This window comes from Trachemys scripta, chromosome 12 (assembly GCF_013100865.1).
Source record: "Trachemys scripta elegans isolate TJP31775 chromosome 12, CAS_Tse_1.0, whole genome shotgun sequence".
Classification (NCBI taxonomy): Eukaryota; Metazoa; Chordata; order Testudines; family Emydidae; genus Trachemys; species Trachemys scripta.
The window spans coordinates 31080932-31100281 of NC_048309.1; the positions used below are offsets into that span (position 1 = coordinate 31080932).

The 19350-nt window shown below is 47.6% G+C and overlaps 1 protein-coding gene across 3 annotated transcripts in view; it reads right to left on the bottom strand.

The window, feature by feature from the left end:
* Positions 1 to 19350, bottom strand: part of LOC117885724 (rho GTPase-activating protein 39-like) — a 133652-nt gene that overhangs the window by 18196 nt on the left and 96106 nt on the right. For 2 of the 3 annotated variants that reach the window (XM_034787146.1, XM_034787145.1), the window contains exons 4-5: positions 17303 to 17855; positions 12905 to 12994 (exon numbers count right to left, since the gene is read on the bottom strand). In XM_034787146.1, coding sequence (XP_034643037.1) covers positions 12905 to 12994; positions 17303 to 17855 — 643 coding nt within the window. The remainder of the gene's footprint in view (positions 1 to 12904; positions 12995 to 17302; positions 17856 to 19350) is intronic. The other variant, XM_034787147.1, reaches the window with a different exon arrangement.

Sequence of the window (19350 nt, forward strand, 5' to 3'; positions counted from 1 at the left end):
CTGATCCAAAACTGTTGGCCTTTTGTTTCATTTCAAGCCAGACCCTAATTGTTTACTTTAAAGGTGTGTATAGATCTACCCATTTGATTCCCTGCCATGTCCAAAGCTTGCTTCAGAGCTCAAGACACTTGGGTTTTTAAAATCAAACACACTGTATTAAAGAACAGCTTTCACTCATCGTATAATTTAGGTGACCCCGTCACAATTTCTGAGCTCTGTGAACCTGTGCCTCTTAGAGCGACTGAAACCTCTCTGGCTGTGAATTAAATAGAGGGCAGCCTTGCCAAAAATATAATAAATAGACAGACACTTCACAGAGGCCGAGAGAAACGTGCAATCACTCTCTCCCGCATGCCCGCACAGACATGTTCATCCAGCAGCCAAACTAAATTCTCGAGCACAAGGCTGAAAGAAAAATGTCCTCCTGGCTGGGTTCTGTGGTTTGAATACAGCAGCTGGAAATGAAACACTGTAAGCACACGGCCTGGGAAAGACAATGAGAAATGGACTCCCAGCCCAGTCTCTTGCCTTCTTCCTCGAGCCACACGGGAGGAGGTCGCTATCTCAGAATTTTCATCCCCAAGGAAATTTGGAAGCAAAAAACGAATTAAATGCACAAGCTCTGTTAATGCAGCGTTAGATTTGAGCATTTAAGTGTACGAGAGCTAAGGTCCCCCAGTGATGCTAATTGAGCCATATTGCACGTATGTTGTTACAATGTATCCACCTCACGTGTAGTGGCGTCCAGTGTATAAAATAGGAGACGGTAGATTGTGACTTGGCTCATAAGACGAGAACTATTTCATTCAATGAAATGAAGAGGTAGCCAATTCAAAACTGCCTATAAGAAATACCCTTTCTCCCAATCTGTAATTTGACGATGGAACTCATTGGCACAGCATGTCTTTGAGGCTAAGGAATTAGTAAGATTCAAAGAAGGGAGGGACATTTACACAGATAATAAGAATATCCAAAGTTAATGGATACTGCTAACAAAACTTCTGGAGGAGAGATTAAGCTTCTTGCTTCAGGGCTTAATCAAATTTCAAATTATTAGGATGAGGCCTCCATGGACAGCAAGCTGTCCCGGGGGATAAGCAAGACCCTTGCATGACAAATCAAGCCAATGTTTGATCTGTTCTACTCCTTTGATTGTCAGAACCTTGGGGCTGGAGTTCTGATACGTTTGGGTCAAAGCTCCTTTTCCCCCAGGGCTAACAATCTGGCGTAGTCAGATTTCAGGGAGAAGTAAAAACAGGAAGCAAATCCTAGGCAATTGTATCCTTGAGGGTGGACTCAGGACAGGGGGCCAAGCAGGCTTGCCTTAGTAGTCTATACGAGGAAAGGGAAGCCTGGCTGTCAATCTCCTTTTGGCAAGGCATGTTGGGAAAGGAAAGGAGTCCAGGGTCTCTATAATGTCTGAGGTAGTTGGAAGGAGAGGGATGTTGAACTGACAATGCTGTGGGAGGTGAGATCTGTGGTGAATGCATACATGGACTTGGAGGTGCTTACCTATTTGCATATTACACTGAGAAACTCTTGGGGTTTTGATCACTGTACAGCTTGGGCAGCTGGTCACTCTGTTACTCTAGATTGCACGGATGATTTAACAAACACTGTCTTTTTGAGACTATACCTCTCTCGGTCCTTCCTTCTTTACCCTAGCTTTTCCTGACCTCCTGCCATGCATACTGACAACAAACATAGGGTAAGTTTGAGGCTTCTAAGCTTTGTTAATATACAACTAGTGCCTGAAGAAGTGTTACAAACCCAGCACAGCATCTCAACAACAGAACCACAAACATGCTTCTCACCTTATCTGCCATCTGATTCCCTTAAAACTTGCCAATCTCAGCCCCTTCAGTAAGTGGGGTGAGACTGCAGAGCAAATACGCTGAATTTCTTATAAACCCAAGAAACCAAGTTCCTGCTTCACATAAACACTCTTAACTATGGAGCTATGAGCAGCAGCTCTATATATGTGGCTCTTAATTGTTCTACACAACAGTACACAACTAGAATACATGAGACAATAATTCACAGAACAGTTTTAAAAATAACACTAAAGAACTCCTAGTCCGCTGAGGAAGAAAAAATCCTTCCCACATAAAACAGATAAGACATGTGCAAGTTTGTATTGCTGCTGGGCCTTTTGGCTGTTGGGTATCCAGATGAGGATGAACTTGATGACCTGGTAAGTTTTCACCCTGAATGATTTGTTAAAAAACTGATATTCCAGAAGAGGCTGTAATTACCAGTGGAACGTAACTACCAGTGGGATTTAAGCCACCCCTCCTCCACTGAGATCTTGAGGAATCTGAACAGCAGACTTGTGACAGTGACATCACCACTACTATAAACAAAAGAGTCTAAACTCAGGGATTTCAATGGAATGTAGCTTCCAGACTCTGTGTCATCATTCACGCTGTCAGCAAAACAAGGAATTCAGAGCATGTAGGAGCTTAGGGAGATGGCAAGCTTTCTGCTACTGAAATACACTGACTGGACTGGTGTAGGAACACAGACAAACTTACTAGAGAAGATGTCCACTGAAAAGCCCCTTTTACATACGTCTGTGATTCTCTTTGGTTTTTCAAATCAGCCTGTCCTTGCCACAGAGAGCTCCAGACCCTGGATAAACACAGAAGCAAAACCAAAATGGAGCTACCCTGCTTTCATAGAGCCCCCAGGCTCCTGTGTCCTCTTGCTGACAACCATGCAGTATCCACTGCTCCATCCGATTCAGAGAAGTCTAGCAGGGCCATGCAGAAAACAACAGAATGGGAGGCAGACTTCACAGGGTGAGCTGGGGAAGAGACTCTCTAACAGAAAGCAACAAGTGGATCTGATGGTGAAACTCTGATGCTAGCTTCAAAATGCTGGAAAGCAAAACTGTACGAAAGCCCAGCTTATTCAGTGCAGTCAGTATGTAAAGGGAGTAAGTCAGTTGCTGCTGGATCTGAACGCATGACAAATCAAATCACAGACAGCTTAAGGTGAACTGGGCTCCCTGATAACTCTGACATGGGACTGAATAGCCTCCCTCCAGACTTGGAGCCACAAAACTTTCAAGGGCTAAACTTCAAGATAAACCTTCTTCCACTGCATGAGCACATTCTGAGCCTGTATGAAATCCAGGTAAATCCACCCCTAAGCATCACACTAGCAATGGCTATTTTAAAAACAGAATAGTGCTAGTGGTCCTGGAAGTGAGAGAAAAGCCCTTTTTTCCTATTTCCCTCATGCCAACCCAACAACACAAGCCAAAAGAAGGAAACACCCCCTCCCATTAAAGAAGCTGCCCTTTTACACCCAGCTAACATCCAGAGGAGAGAAGGAACAGATCTTCTCAGACGTGGCATGAAAACTTGACAACAAAATGACAACAAAAATGCAGTGAGTGCTGTGGACTTAGAACTATGACATGGAGAACATCTGTGCTAACATGGCAGCCGGATGGTGCTCAGGTGTTTCTCTGTAAAATCTGGGATTAGATCTTAAGGATGTCAGTTTGCAATCTAGCATTGTTAGAATGCCTTTTGTATGAGAGACTTAACAACGGCTTTTTCCTTCCAAGGAAGGGCCTGCCTATACATTGATAGAAAGCACTAGTGTAAAAAGAGACTTGCACTAGTGCAAAAATCCCGGCATGGACAAGGCCTGAGATCTCTGACTGTGTTTCCAATTACACCACTGTTTGGTGGTGTACTTCAATGTGTCTCATTTGTAGCTAATGAAAAAATCAACAGCAGAGATACAATGCTAATTATGTTTCTCTAACAGAGCCAAGCAACTCTCCTCTCTTGGAATTTTACAAAAAGTTTAAGTTACTCCTTTTCCAAACCCTGCAGTGGTGCACTGATTTCTCATTTACTTTGTTTCCTTTTAAAGAAGAAAGGGAAAATATCAGGTGCCTCTAACATGCCTCTGCCTATCTGCAAAGCACTCCTGACCCCTTGTAAAAGGATGTACCTGCCCTGTAGAATCCCCTGCTGGCTACGTGTGACTCTGCAGCCCCGTGCTTCAGTTTCCCTTCTCTCAATGTCCCTTACAAAGCCCATATAGTCCAAAGGTATAAGAAGAAATTCCTCTGCTGGGGTCCTACTTTATTAAGTCAAGATAAACTTGAAATAAAGTCCCTTGGCCTGCAGTCTCTGCCCTCAGTTCAGCGGATTGTACAGATCTCCTTCTGGGGCCTGTGTTTCTGAGCTCCCAGCTGCTTCCTTCAGGAACCCTTCCAGCAGCTCTCGTAATTCTGTCCCTTACCTCCCTGGGCGGAGAGAGGTCTGTGAGGGAAAATTTAGCAGGCCTTAAACTTTAGTTAAGGCCCTGAGTTTGGTCAAGCTTGCTTACAGCCCTTGAACTAAGATCCTGCTTGTTTCTGTGTACAAGGGGCAGAAGGAGTCAGAGTGGAAAAAAATCCCCAAACAGAACAATTTGTAATAGCCCAAGCTTAGGAAATATATAACCACAATAGCGCTGTTAGAAAAGTCAAACCGCAAACGAACCAGGCTGTGAATAACAAGAAGGGTGATTGTTCTTTTTGCTTTTGACCTGTATTAATTTTGCTATGTATTCCAAATAAGGTAATTAATATGGAAGTATGTGTGATTTATCTGTGGTTTTAAGCTTTAAAAAGCTTGTGTTTTCCTGGACTCGGGGGGGGCAGCTCCAATAGCTGTCACCCCCTGCACTTGTAATCAACAAAGGGCCTCAGGCTGATCTGATTGAAAACACTACACGTGGATCGATTTTTTCCACATCAACTGGTGCCGTGACTCGGATAGACAGTGACCCCGAACACCAGAGGAGCACGAGCTGTTCCCCACTAGACCCCGGGCCCATCGGAAAGGTAAGAGACCTTTTGAAATCTCTATTTAGGATTTCTGGTGGAGCACCACCCATAGGCTCTGGGTTCGGGTGAGTTGCACATTCTATTCGGACTTTTTGCTGCCAGACATGCCTGACGCCCTTCTGATCTGTTCTGTACTGTACCCCGGGAAGAGCCAAGTGTGTGGCTAGCTAGGCCTCTGACTCTATTACTGTGTGCCAGTGTGTGTGTGTGTGTTGGTGTGAGAGTGATCTGTTATAAGGGTCACAGGAAGACGCCCAGAGCTCTCTGCGAAGCTTGTTGGCTCTAAAGCAAGCCCTGTGACCCCACCTAGAAGGGCCGAAACAGAAGGGCCCTGACCGAAGTAGCCTCGCTCTGCCGGCTTGACTGCCGAGGGGATTGCCTGGGTCTAGGTTTGTGTGACCCTAACCTCCCCGCCCTCGGGCGGTCTGATTTCCTCAACCTCTTTCCTCTGATTCCCCTTCCAGCCTAAGGGCAGTGCATGAGCCACTGACGGGTCCAAACGCCCCACCAAGAGCAACAGAGTAAGCAGCGCCGTTCTCTCTGAGACCAGCCGACGCTCTTTGCTGAAGGGGGGTGTAGACAGTTGTGGACGCCCTACAATAAGCTTTCCCTGTCTAAAAGACCTGAGTGAAAGTGATCTATTAAAATGGGAGCCGGTGAGACAAAAGGAATCACCGTCCCACCAAAAGGGCACACCTGAGTATTGTATGTTTGTTTGTATGCAAATTGCAGTCCTTTCACTTGTAAGCTTTTTAAAGAATGGGATCCGCACAAAGCCAGTTCGATTCATATTTTAATTGGTACGAAGAAGCAGAAAAATGGCACTGTGAATCTCAAATGAGGAATCTCAAGGACTCCCAGGAGAAACTTACCACACGAGTAAAAGAAATAAAAAGGGAATTGGCAAAGAATTTAAATTCTACTAAGCCGGCAAGAAATATTATGCAACAAAACCCTCTTATGTTTTTTCCACATCAGGTCCATGGGTAGCAGTCCTTCCGCTGCTGCTGTCTTACCCTCTATAAGGCCCAGGTGGGCAGCAGGGAATCAGACATATGCTCACGCTCCCTCTGAAAGGGGCCAGTCCCCCTGTGACATCCCTACTCCAAAGCCACATTCCTGAGTATACACAAAGGTGCCCACTGAAGATGCAGTCTCACTGCAATATACACCCAGGGAAGCGCCTAAGTGTTGCCAACTTTGAAAATCTCCATGTGAATCTCTCAGTAATTATATCCTCCACTCTCTAGAATCATGTGAGCATAAGGAACTCTCTGCTTGCGTTCAAACACCACCACACTTCCAGATCTCATCACTGTGGAGAAAAGCGGGAAACAGGGTAGATAAAAATCAATGAATTTTTGACAAATAAACAAACCTATTTTTTATTGAAATCAGATTTTTTTGATTTTGTTGTTCAAATTATAATAATTTGTTCTTTTAAAAAATAAACCTATTTAAAATGAAATCTCAATCTAATACAAAATATGTTAAAGTCTAAACTTATTATAATCTCTAGGACAATTTAATAATACATGCTGAATCCATGAGCCTCTAATTAAAAATTGAATTAAAGGCTACTTTTCTATATAAAGAAAGAATCAAGGGAAAAAATTGAACTTTTGAGCTCAAGGTTTATAAATATGGCACAATAGGTCACGTGCTGTACTAAGGGCTTGATCCTGTGGGGGACCCGGGGCTGTGCAAAGTCATCACAGGTGGTGGGACTCAGCCTCTGACTCCAGGAGGCACCATCATGTACTTCACCAGGATCATCCACGGAGCCCACCTGGGGGGGGTCTCACGCTCCTGTTTTACAGCTTCTCTCTCCCTGAGCTCTGATTGGCTCAGTTCTTGGATTATGACTATTTCTGACTCCACCCACTATGGAAACTTACTCTCCAGCTCATGGAAAACACTGATCTACCGAGTAATTGCAAGCTCTTGCAAGTTCTGGGTACTTGAAGTAAGTGAACTTACCCTGTCTCCTTATACACAGACAGAGAGACAAACACACAGAAACCCATTCATTTCTCGACGGCCGCCTCCTCTGTCTCTAATCATATTTACTACTGCGCAAGAAGCATGTAGTTCTCTTGTTTTGCTGGGGGTAGGGTAACGGTAGAATTAACAAGGTAGAAGAAGCAGAATGAGTGACCAGAAAGGAGCAACACTGGTGTCAAAGCAGGAGACTGTGGGAAGAAGGGACAACGTTTTTCAGAGTGCAGCCTCTGGTGCTGATTAGAAATAATATTTTCTTCATTTGGACTAATTCAAAGTTGAGAAATTGCCTGGGAGTTGAAAAAGTAGGAAAACTGGTCTTGCTCGTCCAGTCTATGAATAAAAATGAAGAGGGAGGGGTGAGATCTACTAGTTTTCAAAGTCTGAAGGACAGCTTAAGAAACTTAGGAGACTGTTGTCTCATTTTCAAGACACTTAGATAAGTAGGAACATAAGCTGCAGTCACTTTCACCTAGGCCACGTCTCCACTACAAACTTTGGCTACCACAAGTTATGTCAGCATCAAGCTGCCACAGTGAGTATATCACTTGTGTGTGTACATACTTGGCTCCTTGTGTGTGCTCACCAGGAGTGCTTGTATCGATGCACAATGTGGTGCACCATGGGTACGTATCCCAGCATGCAGCTCATCACCGTCCAGAGTGCTGTCTTGGGAAGATCTGCCAATTCATGGCGGGGCAGGAACAAGTCATGCAGGGGTGACTTGGAGAAAGGGATCAAGTTCCCAGGATGCAGCTGTCTCCATCGCATAATGTCATCCATATCCCATAATTTTCATGCCTTCTTTAAAAATTCCACGAACCCACATGACCTTCCTTGCTGTCCGCCATCGCTGATAACATCATGGAACCTGCACAGCTCTACACTATTGTCATGAGTGTTGGAAGCACAAGTCGTGCACGCACGATCGTCCAATATTTGCAGAGCCATAAGAAGAATTGAGTGAGGGAACATGCCGATTCCTTGTTGTGGAACATAATGAAAACCAACTCAGGATTGTTGGTGGTGTTCACAGAGCAGCTGCAGATGGTGGAGTGCCGCTTCTGGGCCCAAGAAATGAGCACTGACTGCTGGGATTGCATCATAATGCAGGTTTGGGATGATGAGCAATGGCTGCAGAACTTTCAGATGCGAAAGGCCATATTCCTTGATCAGGAACTCACCCCCACCTTCCATCACATGGACACCAGAATGAGGGTCGCACTGACAGTGAAGAAGCGAGTGGCAACCGCACTGTGGAAACTTGCAATGCTGGATTGCTACCAGTAAGTGGGAAATCATTTTGGAGTTGGAAAATTCACTGTGGGGGGCCATCGTCATGCAAGTGTACAGGGTCATTAATCATCTCCTGCTACACAGGACTGTGATTCTCAGCAGTGTGCAGTACATAGTGGATGGATTTGCAGCAATGGGGTTCTTGAACTGTCGTGGAGTGATAGATGGCACACACATCCCTATTTTGGCCCCAGCCCACTTTGCTAAAGAGTGTATCAACAGAATGGACTATTTTTCTATGGTTATACGAACACCAGTGACGCTTCACTGACATCAAAGTTGGCTGGTCCGGGAAGGTGCGTAACACTTTCATCTTTAAGAACACAGGACTGTTCAGTAATCTACAAGCATGTACTCTCTTTTCCGACTGGCGGATTACCACTGGTGACATTGAAATGCCAGTAGTGATCCTGGGGGACCCAGCCTACCCATTCCACTTCTAGCTAATGAAGCCAGCCACCTTAACAGCACCAACGAAAGATTCAACTACCTGCTCAGAAAGTGCAGCTGGGCATCCAAATATGTTTTTGGTAGATTGAAGGATTGCTGGCTTTGTTTAATCACAAGATTGGATCTTTGGAAAAAACATCCCAATGGTTACATCTGCCTGCTGTATCCTTCATAGTATCTGTTTGGCAAAGGGGGAAAGGGTGGAGATGGAGCAGCTGTCTGCTGAGTTTGAACAGTCAGACACAAGGGCTATTAGAAAAACTCGGAGCTGTACGGCTGAAAGTGCTTTTGAAAGAGCACTTGAACAGTGAGTCACAGTAACGTGTTGTGGTGTACTGTGTTCTACTTGGCCCTGCTCTTTTGGGACCAGTTAGGAATTGGGTGGTGCTTGGTGTACATTTATAACACTGTGTTTGTCACTGATCCTAGGAGTTGAGTCAGAATGTACAATAACAAGTAATGGTTGCTTTCAGGACCACCGGGCACTCCAGAGAGGATGTTGTGAACTAATAAAGGTGAATTATTTTCCAAAGAATAGAATTTTATTGAGTAACTCTGTGGTTCAGCACTGGATTCATTGTTGGTTTCCCTGGCCTTCTGGTATGCCTGCTGCAGTTCCTTGGTTTTCACACGGCACTGCTGCCAGTCTCTGTCATATCCCTCCTCCTGCATGCCCTGAGCAATCTGCCCATAGATGTCCACATTTCTACAACTGCTCCGTAGCTGTGCCAGCACAGTCTCTTCTCCCCACAGGCCTAAGAGATCCCATATCTCCTGTCTGCTCCAGGCCAGTGCATGTGTGGAACATAACAGCAGCATGGTCAGCTGGGCAGTTGCACACAACGGTGAAGAGCTGCTAGGTGTGCTCATCAAGATGGGAAATCAGGAAAAGGCATTTCAAATATTTGTGGGGTTTTCAGAGGGTGGGGAGGGTTCCAGCCTGTGTGACCCCGGGCAGTGGAGTTCACAATGTAACCTGAGCGGTCAGTGTCAGGCATTGTGGGAAGCTGCTGGAGGACTTTTAGGGTTGACATAGATAGCGCAGTGTCTGCACTCGCACTGCATTGACCTCAGTGCATTGACCATGGCTCAATGCCATTTGGGAAGCTGGCGTTACTGCGTCATCGTAATGGGGTGCTAACATCGGTGGGAGACAAATTCAAGTACAGACACATGCACAGCTAGGTTGCCCTCACTTTGTAGTGTAGACCAGGCCTTACTTGAAACTCTTCCTAGGCTGACCTGAAATAATCAGTTTAATTCACTGACTACAACCGTAATAAATAATTGGTTGTAAATGTGAAACATGTCTGGATGAGAGAAGTTATGTATCCAAAATATTTACGGTGGATTTTGTTTCATACGAATAAAGTGTATATGCTGTTCTGTGTGTTTAATTAAATTGAAGTCACCATCCTAATGCAGTTGGACACAAATCATGAGCCAAAAGTGAATTATCCAGTAAATAAGCAATATATCAGTCACCATTTTCTAACACACTAAAATGTACAGTTAATAAAAATCTGAAAATATTAAGCTATATAATTGCTTAAATAAATGTATGTAGTTACACTGTACCCTGCTAGGAAACAGAAAACTGTACGAAATCTAGTGTAAAGGCACTATTTAGGTGTAAATCAACATCTTTAATGGTCATATTAGCTAATGAGAATGCACCTTTCTTTAGAAAATAACTGAAGTACAAATGGAAAAGTTGGTTAAAACAGGTTTCAGAGTGGTAGCTGTGTTAGTCTGTATCAGCAAAAACAACGAGGAGTCCTTGTGGCACCTTAGAGACTAACAAATTTATTTGGGCATAAGCTTTCGTGGGCTAAAACCCACTTCATCGGATGCCTTGTGGCACCTTAGAGACTAACAAATTTATTTGGGCATAAGCTTTCGTAGGCTAAAATCCACTTTATCAGATGCATCCGATGAAGTGGGTTTTAGCCCACGAAAGCTTATGCCCAAATAAATTTGTTAGTCTCTAAGGTGCCACAAGGACTCCTCGTTGTTGTTGGTTTTTTTGGTTAAAACAGATGATTTCAATTGAGGCTTTCCACTTGGGGATTTAAATCAATCCAGCCTGGCTGGAAAACATGACCTCTCAGGGCACCCCACACAAGGGCCAAGAAAAAAAACTCCAGTCTCCTACTTTTCAAACCTCATGCTATTTTTGTCCCTGACCGTGGTTTCTGAATAGCTGGGGTTAGCAACACTGGCGTTTGGCCCTGGGATGCAGTGAGCAGCAGGGAGGGAATGGCTGGTTTTTAACTTGTGCAGTCACTTATCTACCAACAGTCCTGGGTTTTTTTTACCCATGGTCTTGGCCAGCCGAGGCCAGAAGACACACTCATTAGGAGAGTAATTCATTCCCATCATGGGATTATTGTGCAGGCAGCAGGCAGGCAGCTATAGTGAGCCCAGAGTGGCTGGCAAAGGATGGGTTGTACCAAACAAACTAAGTTTTGGAAGCAGATTGCTTTCTTGGAAATGGCCAGGGGACACCCTAGGGGGGAACCTCAATCTTCTCAACTGTCACAAGACATGGAAACATAGGAGAAGCCTGAACAAATGTATGGGGAAAACACCGCATGGCCCCCCACCCCCTCTGGACAGTGTGTGCAGGAGAGCTCCTCTGAAGATTTCCCTCCCCAAGGCAACTGGAAGAGAGCTGCAGCTAATGGTGGCGCGGGGCATCCATGAGCTCTAGCTGCTCAGTGGAACTCTGAGGCTCTGATAACATCTCCAACGCCCCAGGCTGCTCCCTCCCACCCCCCAACACACACTGCCCCAGGGAAGGCGGGCAGCTGTGGGGTCACGAGGAAGGGGACCTACACTATATTTACTGTAAGCTCTGGAATGGGGAGGGGCAGGAGGCAGGGCTCAGAGCAGCATGGGCATCTGCCCTGGGCACTTAGAGCAGAGTCAGCCCCAGCATGATACTAGCTAGTCTGCAGTTGGCAGGCCAGTCTGACCAGCTGAGATTAAGCAGAAACTGCACAATCCCTCTCACCTGAAAGATACCTGGATCCAACTGCATTTGCAGAGTGTCTGAAAAATCCCTCTCCTCCATACAATGCAGCTCGCAACCAACCAGAGGATGGAAAGCAAGCACCTATTAGCCAAGGGTGACTGTAAATCAATGCTGAACCAAGCTGATTAGCACGATGCAAATAAACAGTTCACCTCCGAGTGACATGCAATGGAGGCTGCCATTTATGGAATATTTCTGGTTGCACAGTTTGAGTTTCACCAATGCTGCTCCCAACTCCGGAACTGTACAAGGACCTCCACTGCACAGTAGTGTCTTGGCCCTCCTCTACTCCTTCCTGGGAGCAGGCACAGATATTTAAATCCTAGGGGGTTCTGGTTCACCAGCTCTCAATGCTTTCCTCATTGTCCTCACCTAGCTGGGCCCAGTCTCCATGCCTCTGGTTCTCAGCCCAGTCCCCTTCACATTCTGCACCTCAGCTGCCAGACCCAGTTTCCCACTCACCACCCCACCCCAAGGCTTCTTGTCCCAATCTGCTCCCCTGCAGGTCCAGCGCTTATCCCCTCTGCATTCGAAACAAGCAGCTGCCTTCTCCATGCTGCCTGAGCCCAGCAAGGGGTCACTGAGAGCACAGGAGAGGCAGACTCCCTGCTCTCAGTTCCAGTGACTGGACCCACCCCTCACTCAGCCAGCAGATGCCCAGAGCTGCAATTGCAGTGTAAGTCCTGTTCAGCCCTGGGCCCAGTGATGACAGAAGCTTCTGGGAATGTCACTATTAAAATCAAAGAAGTTCCTATTGAGCATGTGCGAATTGGGATTTTTTTCAAGGGCTTATAATTTAGCTAAATGTGAGCGGATTTTCACAAGGATGGCAAAAGACACATTCCTGGCACAAAGGCCAACCCCCTGGCAACTTTCAAGTCCCTGCTCCAAAGCATGGTGGTGCTAGAGCTACCCAAACGGAAGGTCTCTAGTCTCTTTCTTGGAAACGGAGAAACCTTTTTGGATGAAATTTTCCAAAAAATTCAGCCTGAGGCAGATACCAGGCATGTAAAATTTCAGACCGAAAGGTTAACGTTTGGTAAAGTTATAAGCAACTGAAAACAGAGGCTTACAATGAGAATTGTTCAGCAACCTTAATAGGCGGGGCTAGTCTGAACACATTCATATTCCTAGACTGAACAACACGGTGGTACAGGTTCTACTAGCAAATGGCTCCCACAGCAACTAATCTGCTGTGTCTGAGGTTTAACTGCAAAGGCTGACAGACCATGCACGTGTAGTCTTCATGTTCTGCCTCTCTTTACCTTCTTCCTCGGTGTTTTGCTTCCTCTTTTTCCTGGATTTGGAGTTCTTCTTGTTTTTCAGATCCAGAAGTTCCTTAATGCGCTGGGCAACTGAAAATCCAAAGCACGGTTAAGTGAGTGACCGCAAAGCAGACTGAACACGCTCCGCCTTCTTCACCTTATAGCATGCATGTAGTGACCCAGCATAGACAACTAAGGACAAAGGACAGCAAGACACCAAAACTGCCCACAGACATCAGCAAAAGCAACCTGCTCTGGTGCTGCACGAGGGGGCAGGCTGGCCCCAACTGGTCAGGGAATGGATGCTAGGAGAGCTGGAGGCCATGGCTGGGGAGATGGGGAAGAGGAGAATAAAATCTATTTAAAAGTGAAAGAGCCTCTAAGAACCTTGTGTCTGTGACGCTGGTACCAACCAATTCCTGAAAGGCCTAGGCTAGGGCTCAGAGAGATCGTCACTGGAATCTCCTGAACAGGAAGGATACTGGAGGGCGGCTCCAGAATGTCAAATCTCCTTCCGCAAACTTGTCTTGCTTACAGGTCAGCTGCACTCTCCCCCACCAAACACTGCCCCAACACTGGTTAGCAAGACTGACCTAGTGATCCCACTGGTCCCTGCAGCACGAGAGTCTGGGAAATGAGAGGAAGAAAGTCCTGCCCAAGCCAGTTTACAATGCCTCCTGGTTTGTTTCTGCCCTGGAATTTCTGGCCAAGGAGAAGCCCAGAGCTGCTACACCCATGGGAGGAAGCACTAATATTCAATGCTCCATCTAGGAGGGTGTTTATGGAGAGCAAATGCTTGAACTAAGGTTACAATTCCCATTCCATTAGACTCTCTACCCTCACTTATCCAGAAAATTCTCCTCTGGGACTGAAAGCTCCAACAAAAATGATTAAAGGTCTAGAAAACATGACGTATTGAGGGAAGACTGAAAAAATTAGGTTTGTTTAGTCTGGAGAAGAGAAGACTGACGGGGACATGATAACAGTTTTTAAGTACATAAAAGGTTGTTACAAGGAGAGGAAGGTAAATTGTTTTTCTTAAGGAAAACTGAGGACAGGACAAGAAGCAATGGGCTTAAATTGCAGCCAGGGAGGTTTAGGTTGGACATTAGGAAAAGCTTCCTAACTGTCAGGGTGGTTAAGCACTGGAATATATTGCTTAGGGAAACTGTGGAATCTCCATCATTGGAGCTTTTTAAGAGCAGGTTAGACAAACACCTATCAGGGACGGTCTAGATAATACTTAGTCCTGCCATGAGTGCAGGGGACTGGACTAGATGACCTCCTGAGGTCCCTTCTACTCCTATGATTCTATTATTCTAATGCTTGAGGAGAACCGTTGGGAAGGTCTGAGCAAGTGTCCTGCAGCCATGTTTGCATTAGGTGAGTGCGGGGGAATATCCTTTACAACCTGAATCAAATCCACAGGACACTTTTGGGTGCACTTGAAATTTGAGATCCTGGGATTTGTCCTCACTGAACATCACAGGTTGGCAACACAGTGCACCTGTGTTCTTCAGGGGGGTGTACATGGCAGAGGGCAATAGGCAAAAGCTAAGGCTGTGAACACCAGTTTCTGCAGCACGCGCAGGGATTCTGCTGGGAAGAATTTCTACACAAGCCCTGGGCCAAGGATCGCCCACTGCACATGTGGGGCATACTTCATATTTTTGACAGAATGCAAACTTTCCCTAACCCAATGCAAGGTCAGTCCTACAGGGATCGAGCACCAGCTGTTCCCTTCCCTGAGAGCCTTGCTTGGCATCTGAAGTGCTAAGTCAGGGGGAACTTGCCAGAATAAGGAGCCCAGTCAAGTCAGGCCCACTGACTCCAGTGGGTGTAGCAGCTGCTTGGTGCCTCTGGATTTGGCTTTGGGGCTCCAGCACTATCCTTTAACCTCGGCATACAGCCAGTTATCACCGGGTGCTGTCTTTAGGGGGGTTGGGCAGCATCTCCATTACATCTCAAACAGCCCACTCTATTGTACTTTGTTCTCAAAGCTTCTACTCTTCCTCACGTCAGTCTGATCCAGTCAAGTGTGCTCTGTAACTTATAAAACTAAACCCATCTAAATCAGAGACCTTTGGGAGGAGTGTAGTCTTGTGAGGAAAGGACAGGACTGGGAACCAGGAACTCCAAATGCTGGCCTGACATAGGCCCTGTGCCTTGGACAAGTCACAGCCTCAGTTTCTTTGCCAGCAGAACACCCCATGGGAGAAACGATTCGAGCACTTCATGTGTGGTAGTTATGACTGTGCAGAAGCGTTGCTCTTGAGCACTGAAGAAGTGCCTATAAATACCTTCATCGTTAGCACTTAGTAATTTTGCCTGGGGTTCTGATTATATCTGTCTGAGCCCCACACTGAAAGTGGGAGATGCCGCGGTATGGATGGGGCCAGCGACTGGAGGTGCACCTTTGCTCGGAGGCATGCTGTTTCTGGCATCGTGGGGTGAGGCTCTGCTTATCGCACACGTGGGGCTGCTGACAAAAGCCTTTGTCTTGTCAAGGCTGGCCTCAAGGCTGTGTGCAATGCAGCTGTCACCGTGTGGGTCCCTGGTTATCTCACCCACCTTGTCTCTCAAGGCTGTAAAGTCAGAGAACCCCTGATTAGACTGTGTCTAGAACTGATATACGCCAACTACAGTGGCTTGTATTTTTCCAAGACAGAATGCTCCTTACAAGATGTGCTAACTACTTCTGTTAAACCTTGTATTTTGCTGTGAGACTAGGAGTACCTTTGCCAGGCCTGGGGAAGAGCTCTGTGTAGTTTGAAAGCTTGGCTCTCACCAATAGACGCTGGTCCAGTAAAACATATCACCTCCCCAACCTTACCTCGCTAATATCCACTACTGCATACAGCCATTTGTTTCATCAGATACAAGCTAGAATCACTGGGAGAAGGCCTGACAGCAGCTGTGCTGCATGATGGAAGGACTTGCTTCCTACTTCTCTTCATAGAAGGCAACCACCTTGGCACTGGAAACTAATTAAAGGAATACCCATTTGCCTGTGACTGTTTGAGAAGTGTTTACTGCACAGGCCCAGCAGCTCCTGGGAATGGCACAACCCTTATCCCTGCCTGCTGATAGCAATATGGCTGCACCCTTCCTGGAGTTTGAGCATGACAACTTACCAGTATTACTAATCAGTAAGGCTGCGAATCACTCACGGAGGTCACGGAAGTCACAGCTTCCGTGACTTTCCATGACCTCTGTGAATTTTGCGGCGGCAGGTGCGGCTAACCCCAGGGCCATCCCAGCATCTGAGAAAGCCCCAGAGCCAGCCGCAGTGGCCGCTGCTCTGGCAGCCCCAGGCAGCTGGTCCCTGGCACTGCCCTGGAGCAGTGGTCTGGGCCCAGTGGTGGCAGGCAGGGGCCCGGGCCGCCCCCTGCGTGGACCACCATCGGCAGCAGGCAGGGGCCCTGACTGTCCCCCACCCGGAGCGGCGGCAGGGCCCTGGGCGGGCCCCCGGCCGGAGCAGCAGCCGGGGGCCCCAGCCCAGCCCCCCAGCAGTGGCAGGGGCCCTTGGGCTGGCCCCCCAGCAGCAGCAGTGGGGCCCCGCGCTGCCCCCGTCCCTCCCCCAGGAGCAGCAGTCCTCAGGAGCGCTCCCCTCCCAGCAGGTAAGATTTAGTCACAGGTATTTTTAGTTAAAGTCATGAACAGGTCACGGGGCTGTGACTTTTTATTTATTGCCCGTGACCTGTCCTTGACTGTTACTAAAAATACCTGTGACTAAAACATAGCCTTACTAATCAGTATCAGGGTTACAACCTCCACCAGCTCTTGCCAGTCCTCCTGCACAATGCAGTTAATTATAACATGCCCCATAGCCCCTCATTCAGAGGGTAATCCACAAAATATGGACCAAATTCAGCTTTCAGATACACCAGTGTAAATCTGCAGTCCAGTGGAGTCACTTCAGATTCACACCAGCATAGGGGAGAGCAGTCTGTCCCTCTCTAAGGCTTTGTCTATACTAGCACTTTTGTCAGTCAGGGTGTGAACTCCCCCCCCCCCCACACACACACACACAACCAACATAAGTTTCACTGACAAATGCGCCGGTCAGGACAGCGCTATGTCGGCGGGAGATGCTCTCCTGCTGACATAGCTATCGCCACTCATTTGGGGTGGTTTAATTATGCCAACGGGAGAGCTCTCTCCCTCCAGCATAGAGGGGCTACACGAGAGGTCTTACAGTGGCGCAACTGCAGTGGTACAGCTGTGCCAATGTAAGGTCCATAGTGTAGACATAGCCTCAGTGTTTATACCTGATGCTGCCCAAATAATCAGACACTGCACAGTAACAGCGGAGTTGCATAGGCCCGACGCTGGCCCAATGCGTGATGGTGAATTTCAGTGCCATTAAACAGCTGTTGTGATGTGTGAGGCACTTACTGTTTTCATCATTGACCTGGTCGAGATGGCGGTAGATGTAACCTTCCAGGTAAGACTGAAATTTGGGTGATGGGGAAAAAAAGGCCAGACTGATGGCCATGAGTTCCCAGCCCCACGCCAGACTTCGGTAACACATATTGTCCGTAGTCTGCCTGATCAGCTGTATGTACAGTTCATCCCGTAAACCCTGTATGCTCCAGCACTTGGTAACTGTGACCAAAGCCACATGATTTCGGTCCATGCGGGCCTGGCGGTCACCCATGTAGATCTGCACCAGTTTAAACATCTCACACGCTTCCTTTTTAATGGTGTGGTTGCTGGTGATGAGCATTGGCTTTTTGATGGAGCCTCTGTTCCAAGAGAGCATGTTGGAGATGGAGATCCTTCGGCGGAAGATGCCCTGAGTGTGCATGTTCAGGTTTTTGGAAGCCCAGTCTGCCATGCTGAGTTGAGAGATGGGCTTCCGTAACGTGCTGTAGGGAAACTGATACCCCATGCTGATGGCAGGCTGCACGCTATTCTCCTGCTTGGAGTCTGACTCTATTGTTCCAGGCTGCAAGGGAGAACAGACAAGTTACAATCAAAAGCATTTTAGCTGAGTGTCTTACCCGAGTGAGGTAGTTAAACAGCGTCAGCCACCCAACCTCCGGGAACTAGTTGTGAGCAGAGAAAAAACATATTTTGGATGCAGTCCGTTGCTGGGATCTGCACTCCTCCAACAGCCCCCGCTGACAGCCCCCGGGACACGTTTAGGGACAAGCCCACCTCCCACTCTGTGTCCCTTGCGGGGGTGGGGAAACAGAACTTATCCCCAAAGCTGGCCCAGGACTCCAGGTGTCAACCCAGACAGCAGGCGCTCCCTCACAGCCACTCAGCTCCCATCTCCCTCTCTCCTCTTCACACCCTCTGCTCCATCTGGGGGCCAGCAGAGCTGAGAGCTGCAGGGTGCTCAGGAGTTCCTTTCCTTCTGCAGCCTCTGCCTCCCTTTCCTGCTGCTCCAGGCCTGTCGCTGGAACCCACCCATAGTATTTTCCCAGCTCTGGCAACAAAGCATTATAAACACTTAGAAATGTTCATAGTAAGTCAGCTTTTGGGAGGGCTGTATCTTGAGAACACCTGCACCAGGTGATCCCAAATTCCCATCACACATTCTACTCCAGGCCAGTCTATCAAGACGTGGATTTCTTTCATCGGCTAGCAAGCCGAGTACCTGTTGTACTCCTACACAAAATGCTCTATCACCTCTTGCTATCCAAACCCCGCTTCTCCCCACCTTGCTGAGGCTCCCTGAGAGGGCACAGCCCCACACCTTCCTCCTCACAGCCAGCACACACTCATCATCCATGTTCCCCAGCAATCCATGCCCTCCTCCCCAGTGAATGTGGTCACACATGTGGCCCTTTCAAAGTGCCTGTTCCCCACTTCATGGCCCCCATTGTCCACACAGACCCCAGGAACCGCCTGTCTTTGGCTGGCTTATGCCAACTCAACCAGTGTCTCACAGCTGGGTTACGTGCAATAAGCCACATTATCACACATGGGGGGAGGGCTCTGGTCAGGCTTAGCATCATACACGGGGCAGCGGCAGGCCAGCTCAGGCTGTCCCAGACTACTGCCAACAGCATTTCAGGCTAGCCAGTTTTCTGGACTATTGTGTGGTTTTCCTTGGCTCCTGCAGCCTCCCTCCTGGGAACCATGGCCACATCTACAGTGGAGAAGGACAGGCTGCGACAAGGAGCCTGGTCAGGGTCTTCGCACATCTATTTGGGTAGCAAGGCTGCGTAATGATGCATCTAAAGAGAATCCCCTGGGAGGAGACGCTGGGCTGTCTATCGGAGGACAGTGAGGTGCAGCGTGATAATGGCCCAGGCAGAGGCCCAGGGGCAAGTGCTCTCATCTCCCCTGCAGGTCAGGGAGGACTAGCTGAGAGAGACCAGGAAGAGTACTGCCTTCTACCTGCCCCCACCTCCAGAGAGATCCAAAATGAACCTGCAACCACAGACCAGGGAGATGTACCCAACGGCCCTAAGAGTGCATCTGCACTGCAG